General features: G+C 39.7%; 1 protein-coding gene across 3 annotated transcripts in view; it reads right to left on the bottom strand.

The window, feature by feature from the left end:
- Window positions 1-14,977, bottom strand: part of LOC140190636 (mannosyl-oligosaccharide 1,2-alpha-mannosidase IA-like) — a 108,544-nt gene that overhangs the window by 42,449 nt on the left and 51,118 nt on the right. For all 3 annotated transcript variants that reach the window (XM_072247381.1, XM_072247382.1, XM_072247383.1), the window contains 2 exons: window positions 10,965-11,088; window positions 5,042-5,135 (listed from right to left, as the gene is read on the bottom strand). In XM_072247381.1, the coding sequence (XP_072103482.1) occupies window positions 5,042-5,135; window positions 10,965-11,088 (218 nt within the window). The remainder of the gene's footprint in view (window positions 1-5,041; window positions 5,136-10,964; window positions 11,089-14,977) is intronic.

Below are 14,977 nucleotides of genomic sequence, written 5' to 3'. Positions count from 1 at the left end.
TAGGCATTTAATCTTTAGAATTCAGAAGAATGAAGACAACTGGATTGAAATGTAAGCAATTCTTATAGAGAGCTTAACAGGGTACACATAAAGGATGGTTCTCCTGACCAAATAGGGGTTATTGCTTCAAAATAAGGATTATGCTATTTAGGATTAAAACGAAGAGAATTAAAATGAGGAACTAATGTTTTTTGCTGTAAGCAGACTCTCCCAGCTCAAAAGGCCTGAACTCCTCTTCAGCCTTATTTCAATTGTTGGAATTTTCTACTCCAGGGTGTTTTTCTGCTCTGTCTTTAACTTCATTTAAAACTGAGATTAATTGAGTTCTGATGTTAGAGGAATCAAAGTACAAGGGAACACAGAAACTGGTACTGAGCTACAAGATCACTTACTGAATACCAGACTAGGTTTGAATAGTCAGAAAGCCTAAGCCGTCTCCTTTTTTTAAAATGTTCTTTTGTAACAACCAGGACTTGTGCATTCCTTTTAGGATACAGAAGTAATTCTGACTTTACAGAAATAAGTTTAATACCTCCCTTTTGAGTTTCTCTATAAAACTTGCTCTTCAAGTCTCTCATTGATGCAGGCTATGTTTCATTAAACAAAATGAGTGCAGGGACTTTCTCATATTAGGTAATTAAAAAGCCACTGGAGTAGACAAATTAGGTACTGCTCTGCCTATATTACAGGGAGAATAAGATCTGCATCTTGGCTTCTGAGAAAATAAAATGTTCTAAATAATTTAATGGTAGTCAACAACTAAGCAGGAATATGATAGTCCGTATACTAGTTGTAGCTGTTTAGTTAGCTCATTGTCATTGTAGAGAATGGGTTGGAATTGTGTTGAAACAAAAGGGAACAATATGATATGGAAAATAGACAATTAAAGGACAATCTGTTTGTGTGTAGATTGACATCAAAATGAACAAGTTGAGGTAAATTGTGAGTGAAATGTGCTACAGAGGTTTCTGAAACAACAAAATCTGCTTGTGAAAAACAAAAATCAAATCACTATTTATTCAATTATTCACAGGTGCCAAAGTGTTCTCACAGAATGCAACTTCAACATAGCACACAAGTACAAATTTGTTAAGTGTAGGAATTATTGAGAGTGTAATCTCATTCTAAAGTGTCATTTTAGCTTTTGCATTTAAAATCCAATTTAATTTTAAAGTTCAATGGAAACTCTCAGCAGAGGCTGATTGAACACTTGGGGAATAGGAGTGCTGCTTAAAAGAATTATATAACTAAGTTTTCAAAAGTGAACAGAGTTGATGCATAGTTTAGTTTCAACAGAATACAGATATTGGCATTTTACATGGGTATTTGGTGAAGAGGAGACAGAAGGTGCTGCTTAGTAGTAATTGTAAATAAATATGAACAGGAGAAGATAAACAATAAATAACAATTGTATGAACCTAGGAAGTTGTCAGGTTAAATTACAACTGACAGAAAGAAGCACACAAATAAAATCAGTAACTTAAATTTATTAACAAAACTAAAAGTTTGGTTGATTAAATAATAACATTTAAAAAATGAGATGAAGTAAAAAAGAAAAAGAAAGCAAAAGGGTGATAAATTAATAGGTTTATATAACAGAAAAGTAGACAAAATAAGCCTGGCGACTGGATCCAAGTCTGTATCTCAGTGTTATACAGTGACAGACCCACCCCCAAGTTTGCATGTTTTTCATATACAAACATTATGACTGAGTAGATCATATTAATAATCATTTCCTGGTGAAATATATCCATTGAGGAATTGATCTGACATTTCTGTACACAATACACCTCCTTTTCTCCACTACCTGCATAAATTGAGGCACACAGGTACAAACTTCAACCTTTGTTAATTACTTACAAATACTACAATAGTATATTGTGCAGGGATTGGCTGAGACTTTAGTAGACTATGACAGTTTCCAATAATGAGGATAATAAAATCGATATTTGTGGTGGTCCTTTCATCAAGTGCAACAAAAACTACTTCTGAACCACATTTTAAAATCATTTGATCACCCAGCACCTGGCAGAGGTATGAGAAACATAGGAATAAAAGAAAATGAGCAGATCCTAGACTTTCAATTTTGGTGCCATTTTCCAGAACTATCTCTAAATTCATTGTTTGCCTTAATACCCTGAAAAACTTATACTTGTACAATTTGAATGAAACTGATTCCACAGCCTTCATGATAGAGAATTTCAAAGAAATGCCACTCTGAATGATGAGAATTGTCCTCATCTCAGTCTTAAAAGTCCAATCCAAAAGGTCTATTTTCAGACTACACTCAAACTGTGCTGTCAGGGAAAACCTATTTCCTGTGCCTCACCATTTAAGAATTACACAAGTCTTCATAATGGTTCACCTTACTCTTCTAAAGAGTAAGTAACATAGGTTTTGTCTATCTCTCTTTTTTTTGGCAAACTCACCATCCCCAGACCAGTCCAATGAAGCTTTGCTGTATACCCTCTACAGCTTTATGCATGTACATCTTTCTCCGGTAAGGAGACCAAAATTGTATACTTTACTTCAGGTGTGGTTTCAGTTGTAGAGTTGCAATAAGTCTTCATTATTCCTGTAATCAGAACCAGCATAAAGGCATACTTCCATGCTCCCTCCTGTCTGCAGAGCCTGCATTTTGGACTTCAGTGACTTGAGTATAAGCACACGTAGAACTCTTGGAACATCATTACCCAATTCTTCACCATTTAACAACGTAACCTCACTTTTTAAAAAAACATTCTACACTCCATGATCTCAACCACTCATTCAGCTTGTCAAAATTGCCCTGGAGCCCCTCTATATCCTGCTTTGTATTCACAATCCCACCTAGTTTAGTACTGGCAGTTGTGCTGTCCTCAACTAAATCTCTGATATAGATAGTGAATAACTAGGGCCCAAGCACTGATCCCTGCAGAATCCCACCAGTCACAGGATACCAATCTGAGTAAGATCCATTTGCTTCCACTTTTTGCTTTCTGTCCAATTCTCAAATTATGTCACTTCATAAACTAGCTAACCAACCTCTTGTGTGGGATATCATGAAATTCCTCCAGAAATTCAGATATACTGTATCCATGGGTTCTCTTAACTATTGTGCTCATCAAAACCTCCCAAACTCCAATGGATTTAGTCAAACATGGTGCTCCCTTTGTAAATCTGTGTTGACTCTGTTCAAATCCATTTTGTACTTTCCAAGATGTTTTATCATTACATCCTTCATTATAGATTTCAACATTTTCCCAAATACTTATAGGTTAGTAGTTCTTTATTTTCATTCTCCTCCTTTCCTAAACAGTGGGGTTACATTTGCTAATTAACATGTATAATTCCAGATCTACAAAACTTCAAGATGATAACCAGATTAAATACTAAAACCACATTTTTCAAAACTCTGGGATCATCAGGCCCATAGGGAAGGTTAATGAAGCAAATTGTGACCTGTGAAACAAAGGGATCAATGACAGGATGGAAAAATTGATTTAAGGACAGGAAAAGGACATGGTAAGCAATTGGCTTTATGAATGGAGGATGACAAATGCAAGATCAAATCCAACACAAATGTAAAGCAAATCAAGATTAAAGAGAGGCAATTGCATATTTATAATAAATGTCCATAATCAGTTGTCATCTTTAAAACAGGCAGAATTTTTTGAGAAAACTGCTAGAAAAGCATAAATGGTTCTAAGCAGCATATATAGAGGTATGCAGTACAGAAGCTGAGAGGTTATACAGAATTTAAATAAAGTACTGATAACACAACTGGAAATGAAAGTCCAGAAGATATACAAAAAGGATTTACAAGATAAGGATGTAAAGTCTGGATAAGCTGTGGTTAAACTATTTACCACAAAAAAGTTTGAGAGAAACAAATTAGAAACTGCTCAGATTGGCGGATAGTTTTAGGATTAAGAGAGGTAGATTCAAAGAGATGATAAAATTTCATGACAGGATGTGAGGATTTGTTTTTAAGACCGCAGTTGGTAAGATCAGGAACTCACTGAACTCAAGGTTAGTAGAAATAAAATCAATTAGGCTTTTGAAAGGAAATTCCATTCAGGAGAAACAGCTTGTAGGGCTATAAAAATATAGTAGGGGAACAGAACTGAATAGAAGCTACAATAACCAATATTTCCTTCTGTGGCATAAAGATTCTACGATCTGCCAACTTCAACTACTATGATAACTGCTAAATCTGACCCAGGAAATTTATTCAATGAAGTACAATTGGGACATCACTGCAATTTAAACTTGGATGTAAGGAATCTATGCCATTCAATTTTTCAGAGACTGAAGGACATTTGAACTATGTTAAAAATATTATGTTAAACTAATTCTGAATCAGGTGGGTGAATTTCCAATTTGCCTCCATTATTCATTCAAAGCCTGACAGGAGCCAAATTCAGCATGTGTACAGCTATCATTCATTTTCATTCTTTAAACGTAGCAACTCTTGGTCAGCTCAGATTTCACCAATATCAGAATCAGATTTATTATCACCAGCATGTGACGTGAAATTTGTTAACTTAGCAGCAGCAGTTCAATGCAACACATAATCTAGCAGAGAGAGAGAGAGAGAGAAATAATAAAAATACAACATAAGTGAATCAATTATGTATATTGAATAATTATTAAAAATTCTGCAAAAACAGAAATACTGTATATTTTAAAAAGTGAGTTAGTGTCCAAAGCTTCAAAGTCCATTTAGGAATCGGATGGCAGAGGGGAAGAAGCTGTTCCTGAATTGCTGAGTGTGTGCCTTCAGGCTTCTGTATCTCCTACCTGATGGTAAGTGAGGAAAGGGTATGCCCTGGGTGCTGGAGATCTTTAATAATGCCTTTCTGAGACACCGCTCCCTAAAGATGTCCTGGGTACTTTGTAGGCTAGTGCCCAAGACAGAGCTGACTAGATGTACAACCTTCTGCAGCTTCTTTCGGTCCTGTGCAGTAGCCCCTGATCACTAATACGTAGAATAACTGGTCATGAAATCAAGGGATGGATTTTGGAAATTAAACTTAGAAATAAACTTAGAGCTACTTACGCTGCCCCCAATGTCCAGTAACAGGGCTAAGGTAATTGGGATAAAGGCCATGAGGTTTCTCGAGTCGATTTAGAACTTTTCGGATTGCCATCACCTGAAAATATACAAATTCAAGTATAAAGACTATGGCCTTGCAATTTATCTGTACATTATAATAGTAGAAACTCATAATATACTCAGACGTTGAGGAACCTGTACAATATTCTGAAAAACAGTGCTGTAACTTTTTATAAAATTATCCTTCATTAACCAAAAGGTTACAAGAAATTTAACTAAAGTACAAACACAAGACCATAAGAGATAGGAACAGAATTAAGCCATTTGGTCCATCCAGTCTGCTCCACCATTCAATCACAGCTGACCCTTTTCTCCCCTCTTCAGCCCCACTCTGCAGCCTTCTCCCCGTAACCTTTGATGCAGTGCCCTGTCAAGAACCTACCAAACACTGCCTTAAATACACCCAACAATCTGGCCTCCACAGCTGCCTGTGGTAACAATTTCGACAAATTCACCACCCTCTGGCTAAAGAAATTTCTCTACATCTGTTTTAAATGGACACCCCTCTATCCTGAGGCTGTGCCCTCTTGTCCTGGACTCCCCCACCATGGGAAACATCTTTTTCACATCTACTCTGTCTAGGCCTTTCATCTTTCTAAATACCAGCGAGTACAGACCCGGAGCCATCAAACGTTCCTCGTATGAAAACCCTTTCATTTCCAGAATTATCCTTGTGAACCCTCTCCAATGTCAGCACAACTTTTCTTAGATATAGAGCCCAAAACTGTTCACAATACTCAAGGTGAAGCCTCAGCATCACATCCCTGCTCTTATGTTCTAGATCTCTTGAAATGAATGCTAACATTGCATTTGCCTTCCTCACCACTGACTCTACCTACAAGTTAACCTTTAGAGTGTTCTGCACAAGGATTCCCAAGTCCTCTTACACTTCAGATTTTTGGAATTTGCCCTCATTTAGAAAATAGTCTGCGCATATATTTTTACTACCAAAATGCATGAACATGCATTTTCCAACAACGTTTTTCATTTGACACTTTCTTGCCCATTCTCCTAATCTGTCCAAGTCCTTCTGCAGCCTATCCGTTTCCTCAATGCTATCTGCCCCTCCAACAATCTTCATATCATCTGCAAACTTGGCAACAAAGCCATCTATTCCATCATCTAAATCATTGATATACAGTATAAAAAGTGGCCTCAACACAGACGCCTGCGAAACACCACTCGTCACTGGCAGCCAACCAGAAAAGGATCCTTTTATTCCCACTCGCTGCCTCCTATCCATCAACCAATTGTCTAAACATGTCAGTAACTTTCCGGTAATACCATGGGCTCTTAACTTAGTAAGCAGCTTCATGTGCAGCACCTTGTCAAAGGCTTTATGAAAATCCAAATTTACAATATCCACTGCATCCCTTTTATCTATACCACTTGCAATCACCTCAAAGAATTCCAACAGATTTGTCAGGCAAGATTTTCCCTGAAGAAACCATGATGACTTTGTCCCATCTTGTCCTGTGTTACCAAGTACTCCATCATCTCATCCTTAACAATTGACTCCAACATCTTCCCAACCACTACAGTCAGGCTAACTGGTCTATAATTTCCTTTCTGCTGCTTTCCTCCTTTCTTATAGAGTGGGGTGGCATTTACAATTTTCCAGTCCTCTGGCACCATGCAGGAGTCCGATGATTTTTGACACATTATTAGTAATGCCTCCACAATCTCTACCACTATAGCTTTCAGAACCCTGGAGTGCAGTTCATCTGGTCCAGGTGACTTATGCACCCTTACGCTTTTCAGCTTTTTGAGCATCTTCTCCCTTGTAATAGTAACTGCACTCACTTCTTTTTCCTCACACCCTTCAACATCTGGCTCACTGCTAGTGTCTTCCACAGTGAAGACTGATGCAAAATACTCATTTAGTTCATCTGCCCTCTCCTTGTTCCCCACTATTATTTCTCCGGCCTCATTTTCTAGCAGTCTTATATCCACTCATTTCTACTTTGATAATTGTCTGCTAGCTTGCTTTCATATTTCATCTTTCCCTCCTAATGATTCTTTTTGTTGCTCTCTGTGGATTTTTAAAAGCTTCCCAATCCTCTATCTTCCTGCCAATTTTTGTTTTGTTGTATGCCCTCTTTTGCTTTTACACTAACTTTGACTTTCCTTGTCAGCCATGATTACACTGTTTTGCCATTTGAGTATTTCTTCATTTTTCAAATAAATCTATCCTGCACCTTCCTCATTTTTCCATGAAATTGAAGCCATTGCAGCTCTGCTGTCATCCCTGCTAGCATCTTCTTCCAGTTTACTTTGGCCAACTCCTCTCTCATGCCACTGTAATTTCCTTTATTCCACTGAAATACTGCTTAGTCAGACTGTACTTTCTTCCCTATCAAATTTCAAGTTGAATTCAATCATATTGTGATCACTGCCTCTTAAGGGTTCTTTTACCTTAAGCTTCCTAATCACCCCCACTTCATTACATAACACCCAATCCAGTACAGCTAATCCCCTAGTAGGTTCAATGACAAACTGCTCCAAAAAAGTCATCTCATAGGCATTCAACAAACTCAACCCTTGAGATCCATTACCAAACTGATTTTCCCCAATCGACCTGCATGTTTAAATCTCCCACGACTCTCATCACATTGCCCTTTTGACATGCCTTTTCTATTTCCCATTATAATCTGCAGTCCACATCCCAGCTACTGTTGGGAGGCCTGTATACAAATGCCATCAGGATCCTTTTACTCTTGTAGTTTCTTAATTCAACCCACAAGGATTCAACCTCTTCCGATCCCATGTCACACCTTTCTACTGATTTTATGCTATTCTTTACCAGCAGAGCCATGCCACCCCCTACGACTACTTTCCTATCCCTCCAATATGAAGTGTAACCTTGGACTACAACTATTCTTCAGCTACAGTTCAGTTATGACCACAACATCATACCTGACAATCTGTAATAGTGCAACAAGTTCATCTATCTTATTTCCTTATGTGGAATAGGAGTGGGTGGGGTGGATTTGGTTACCGGAAGGAGAAATTGATATTCATGCCATCAGGTTAGAGGGTATCAAGAGTGAATACAAAGTGTTGCTCCTCCATACCATGGCCATAGAGCAACACGTCAGATCAGCAACGGGAATTAAAATGTTTGGCCACTGGGAAGATGGTTCAGAGGTGCTTGACGAAGTGGTCCTCCAACTGACGACAAGTCTCACCAATGGAGAGAAGTCTGCATCGGGAACACCAGACACAACAGACAACCCCGGCAGATTCGCAGGTGAAGTGTTGCTTCACCTGGAAGGACTGTTTGGGGAGGTGAGAGTAGAGATATATGGGCAGATGTAGCACTTAGGCTGCTTGCCTGGAGGTAGATTAGTGAATGGGGTGAATAGACAAGAGAATCCCTATGGAAAGTGGGGGGGGGGGGGGGGGAGGAGGTAAAGATATGGTTAGAAGTACGATCCCTTTGGAGACAACTGAAGTTGCGAAGTATCATGTGTTGGATGCGGAGGCTGATGGGATGGTCAGCAAACACAAGAGGGACTCATCACTATTAAGGTGGCGGGAAGATGGGATGAGCGCAGATGGATAAGAAATAGAGGAGATCCGGATGAAGGCAGCAATGATCGTAGAGAAGTCCCATTCTTTAAAGGATGACATCTCTGGAATGGAAAGCACGCCTTGGGAACAGATGCAGTGGAGGCGAAGAAACTGATAAAAGGGAATAGCATTTTTTTTTTTTTTTACAGGAAATTGGGTGGGAAGAGGTATAGTTGAGTCTCTTGTAGTATATCATACAAATTACATGCTTACTCATGGAGGCCATCAAGTCAGTATGAATAGGTTAATTAGTGGGCAACAAGTGATTGAAATCCAACTTGCTACTCCTCTGACAAATATTTAGCCATCAACTACAGTAGCAAGTTTTACCCAGATGGCATTATTTAAGAGGTCAACAGTGCCTGGTCCATTGCCACAAAAATTTCACCAAGATGGTTTCTGCATTCAATCTTCCATACAGTAAGTTCCTCTTTTCCTTCCCCTAGTATGAGAATCATTTCTAAAATAGTGTCAACTATAGCTCATAGGGAGGAATTTAACACCTGAATCAGAAAGGTATGCAACACTGCAAAAGTGTGGTCTTACAGATAAATGAATGTATACCTGCTGATCATAAAACTCGATAAAATACCAGGAGCTACTTCAAAGAGGGGAGTTGTTCCCCTGTCAGCATTTAATTGTTCCCCAACTAAAATCACATCAAAAAATCCATGATCACATTTTCTATTTGTGGGAAGTGGCTACTCACAAAGTAAGTTAGTTTTATTCATGTAAGAGATGTAGACATCATTACTAAGACCGGCATTTTATTGTCCATTTCTAAATGCTACAGTCAACGGTCAGCTTAAAGACTAAGAATGTCTTGTGGTTGGTTTAATGCTGCTTCATGAATCAAGTTATCTTTTTTGTCTGATAGCTGGCTGGGGATTCATCTGTATTTTACAACAGCATCTTTGTTTTTTAGTTTCTCTGCCATTATTGATAAATGTACAGACCCCATGTTTGTAACAGCATGTCCTATTTGTTCCATTATCTTAAAGATTTGTGTAAATACACCTCCATATCACTATTTCTTCTTCAGGCCTTCACCTCTTCCACTTATCACATTTGAACTTTTTACTTCATCCCCCACCCCACCCACTTTCCACCTCACCTGATCTCACTTACCACCTGCCAGACTGTACTCCTCCCCCCACCCACATCTTCTAACTCTGATTTTTCCCTTTCCAGTCCTGATGAAAGGTCTCAGACCAAAACACTGACTGTTCACTTCTCTCCACAGATGCTGCCTGATGTGTTAAATTCCTCCAGGACTTTTGTGTGTGTTATTCTGTTTCTGCAACTTGTTTTTTTTTAAATTAAAATTGTGCCCATTAGATTGTGGTAAGGCAGCAGAATAGCTGGATCAATAAATTTACTATCATTCCCACAGTGCAGGATTATTAATTCATCCTACCAATTCCCTTGTAAGCGCTTAATGTTATCAGCATATCCATCTCAATAGTGTGAGAGTCATAGAGAAGTACAGCACAGAAACAGGGCCTTCGGCCCATCCAGTTCATGCCAAAACTATTCAAACTGCCTACTCCCAATGATCTACACCTGGACCATAGCCCTCCATATTCCTACTATCCATGAACCTATCCAAACTTCTCTTAAATGTTGAGATAGAGCTTGCATGGATCACTTGTGCTGGCAGCTCATTCCACACACTCACGACTCTCTAAAGTGAAGAAGTTTCCCCTCATGTTCCCCTTAAATCCCCTCTATCAAATCTCCTCAACTTTCTGCCTTCTAAAGAATACAGTCCTAACCTATTCAATCCTTCCTCGTAACTCAGGTGCTCCAGACCTGGCAACATCCTTGCAAATTTTCTCTGAACTCTGTCAACATTGGTTATACCTTTCCTGTAGGTAGGCAACCAAAACTGCACAGAATACTCCAAATTAGGCCTCACCAACATCTTATACAACTTCAACATAACATTCCATCTTCTGTGTTCTATATATTGACTTATAAAGGTCAATGTGCCAAAAGCGTTCTTTACGACCCAAAACGCAGGACTTCTAATACAATGGACGTAAAAGTTATTTGATAGCATGCAAAGAACTGTTCAATACAAGTTACACTGAAAATTGTTACTGGGGTTTCAATCACTGAAATCCAAATTGAAATACTGAAGCCTGATGTAAGATTGACCCCTTCCATTGACCGGGGTCAAGCATGGATGTTGTGTCCCAGCTGTCATATGCAAGCCAAGGCAGTGCGATATGGAGAGCAAGTCTGATTACGAATGGAATAAGTGTAAATTCTCAATATGTCACTGACTTACCTTTTCAGCAAACTTTGGATTACCTGACACCTCACTTAGGTGGACAAACTCCAGATGTAAGGTGCCAAACTCTGCCAAAATACTGCTACCCCCTGAAGCCCAGCCCCAGTTCCGACCAACTCCACTGTAAAACAGAAATGTAAGAGTCTTAAATGAGTGAGAAGCTATGGGCCAAGCTACAGAAAGCAGTCACTTACTCCTACATACCAAGCCTTTGACCTAATCATATAGTTAATGAAGACTCTACAGATGTTGACGAAGGACTTGGTGATTGTAATGCCATTGAGCACCAGTAGGTGTTGGCTAAATTCACTCATCTCTGGCAGCTGAATGGTTACTACTTATCACAAGCTAGAATGTTGCTCAGGTCTTTCTGCAGATACAGGATGCTCCATTTTCCTAAAAACTTCAGATGGAATTAAACATTATATATTCATCAGCAAATTTCTTACCTCATGACAGGTCACTGAAAGAAGGGTTGGGTCTAAGACAATGTTTTCAGAAATACCTGTAGCAGTGCTCTAGGCCTGAGAGGATTGACTTCAACAACTGTATTTATCTTTCTTGGCACTAGGTGACTCCAGTCCTTGGAATAATTCCCATACTCTCCAGTTTTACCATGATGCCATTCTTAGCAAAATGCTGCTGAATGTGGTATGCAATTATTCTAATCAAAGATTGAGCAAACTGGGCTTATGTTAAGTAATTGTCTGGAAAAATGTAAAATTCTCATTAGAGGATAGATATTGACATTTTTTCTGGAGGTGTTGACCATTTAAAACACGAGATGAAGTTTCCTCACAGAATGCTGTTAACCTTTGGAACTCCCTAACCAAGAGGGGCTTGGTGGCTCAGTGGCTCAATTGCCCAATTTGTTCAAGACAGATCAATAGATTTATGCATATAAAGGACCCTAAGGGGTTGGAATGAATAGTGTGGAGAAGCAGCACTGACCCCTTCCTCCACTTTCTCCATTTCTCTGTCTCTATTTTTGGAGACAAACTGTCAACTGATATCTTTTATAAACCTACCGACTCCCACAGTTATCTTGACTATACCTCTTCCCATCCTATCTCCTATAAAGTGCTTTCCTCTTTCTCAGTTCCTTCACCTCTGCCCAACATGTTCCCAGGATGCTGCTTTCCTTTCCCGGACATCCGAGGTGTTCTCCTTCTTTGAATTAGGTTTTCTCTCCTTCCATTATTGATGATGTCCTCACCTACATCTCCTCCATTTCCCGAACATCCACACGCCCCATCTTCCCGCTGCCTAACAATGACAAAATTCCTTGTCCTTACTTACCACCTCATGAGCCTCTGCAACTTCCACCACCTCCAAAGGGATCCTACCACTAAACATATCTTTACCACACCCCCTCACTCTGCAGAGATTACTCCCTTTGCAATTTCCTTGTCCATTCGTTCCTTCCCCACTTACCTCTTTCCCTGCAAGCAGCCCAAGTGCTACACCTACCCATTCACCTCTCCCTCACCTCCATTCAGGGCCCCAAACAGTCCTTCCAGGTGAGTCACCTGCGAATCTGCTGGGGTCATCTATTGTGTCCTATGCAGCCTCCTCTACATTGGTGAGACCCATTATAAGTTGGGGACTGCTTCGTTAAGCACCTCCAATCTGTCCGCCAAAAGCAGAACTTCTCGGTGGCCAAACATTTTAATTCCCATTCTGACAGGTTGATCCATGGCCTCCTTTTGTGCCAAGACGAGGCCACCCTCTGGGTGGAGAAGCAACACCTTCCGGGTAGCCTCCAACCTGATGATATGAATATGGATTTCTCCCTGTAAAATTCTCCTCCCTCCTTCCTATTCCCCACACTGACCTTTTACCTCTTCTCTCCTGCCTATCACTTCCCCCTGGGTTCCCCCCTCTTTTCCTTTCTCCTACAGTCCCCTCTCTTCTCCTATCAGATTCCTTCTTCGCCAGCCCTTTATCTTTTCCACCCACTTCGCTTCACCTGTCATCTTTCAACCAGCCTCCTTCCCCTCCCCCCACCTTTTTATTTTGGCGTCTTCCCCCTTTCTTTCTAGTCCTGAAGAAGGGCCTCAGCCCTAAACATCAACTGTATGTCATTTCCATAAATGCTGCCTAACCTGCTGGGTTCCTCCAGCATTTTGTGTGTTGCAGTGAATTAAAATAAGTTAACCATGATCCTATTGCATGGTAGAGCAGCAGAAGGGACCAAACGATTTACTTGTGTTTTTTAAAAATTTCATATATGTACACTCAGTGGCCACTTTATTATGTACCACCTGTACCTAATAAAGTGGACATTGAGTGCATGTCAGTGGTCTTCTGCTGCTGTAACCCATCCACTTTATGGTTCTGTGCTGTGCATTCAGAGATTCTCTTCTGCAAACTATTGTTATAACATGTGGTTATTTGAGTTGCTGTCACCTTCCTGTCAGCTTGAACCTGTCTGGCCATTCTCCTCTGACCTCTCTCATTAACAAGGTGTTTTTGCCCACAGAACTGCTGCTCATTGGATGCTCTCCTCCACACTCACCCCTCGCCCCCAAATACCATTCGCTGTAAATCTAGAGACTATTGTGCATGAAAATCCCAAGAGATGAGCTTTTTCTGAGATACTCAAACCATCCTGCCTGGCATCAACAATCATTTCAGGTCATTTCTTTCCCATTCTGATGTTTGGTCTGAGCTCTCAGTGACCACACATTTTAATTCCACGTCCCATTCCCATTCTGATATGTCTACTCACGGCCTCCTCTACTGGCAAGATGAAGCCACACTCGGGTTGGAGGAACAACACCTTATATTCCGTCTGGGTAGCCTCCAACCTGATGGCATGAACATTGACTTCTCTAACTTCCGGTAATGCCCCATCTCCCCTTCGTACCCCATCCGTTACTTTTTATTATTATTATTTTTTTTCTCTCTCTTCTTTTTCTCCCTCTGTCCTTCTCACTATACTCCTTGCCCATCCTCTGGGCTTCCCCCTCCCCCTTTCTTTCTCCCTAGGCCTCCCATCCCATGATCCTCTCATATCCCTTTTGCCAATCAACTTTCCAGCTTTAGCTCCATCTCTTCACCCTCCAGTCTTCTCCTATCATTTCGATCTCCCCCTCCCCCTCTCAAATCTCTTCTTTCAGTTAGTCCTGACGAAGGGTCTCGGCCTGAAACATGGACTGTACCTCTTCCTATAGATGTTGCCTGGCCTACTGCGTTCACCAGCAATTTTTATGTGTGTTGCTTGAAATTCCAGCATCTGCAGATTCCCTCGTGTTTGAGCTATTGACCTGCATGCTTTTATGCATTGTATTGCTGTTACACGATTAACTGATTAGATATTTGCATTAACGAACAGCTTTACCTAATAAAGTGGCCATGTGTGTATTTATTCTCTTAGTGGAGAGTTCAGAACTAAAAACACAATTATAGGATAATAGGCAAACCATTTAGAATTGGGCAAGGAAAAATTCCTTTATACAAAGAGCTGTAAATTTTTGGAATCCTCTTATGTAGAGGGTGACAGATGCTCATTTATTGATTGTATTCAAGGCTGAAGAAAATAGATTTTTGAATATTGAGGGATCTTTTTCTGTTAGTGTAGAAATTCCATTATAATCAGAAAAAAATTATAATAAAAGTGGGAACACAGGACATGTGGGATGCTCCTGTTCTCAGTCCCTACATTTATATCTGATGGAATTGAATGCAATTAAAAGGACAGTATTTAAGGGCTAAAATTTTCAACTGATTAAGTTGAAAGGCTGATATTAATTGGATTGAAGACATGAGATAAAATTTAGTTTCAGATAAAATAAGTTCAATGGGGCAAGCTACATGGATGTACCATAAGCACTACTTTTAAATAAAATAAAAATGAGTAATGGGATCCAGAGATTTAAAAGGAATCCTTAAAAAGTGAATGTGAATAATGTGATGTAAGTTCCCTTATTTCTGTTGGTTGTGAAATAGCAATTGAGATAATATAATCAAACATCTATTCTGATAAATCTAAAGATTTATTATTTCAA

The sequence above is a fragment of the Mobula birostris genome, chromosome 30 (assembly GCF_030028105.1).
Source record: "Mobula birostris isolate sMobBir1 chromosome 30, sMobBir1.hap1, whole genome shotgun sequence".
In the NCBI taxonomy this organism is placed as follows: Eukaryota; Metazoa; Chordata; class Chondrichthyes; order Myliobatiformes; family Myliobatidae; genus Mobula; species Mobula birostris.
Note: the sequence above shows the minus strand (reverse complement) of the source record. Positions and strands in the feature narration are given on the sequence as shown.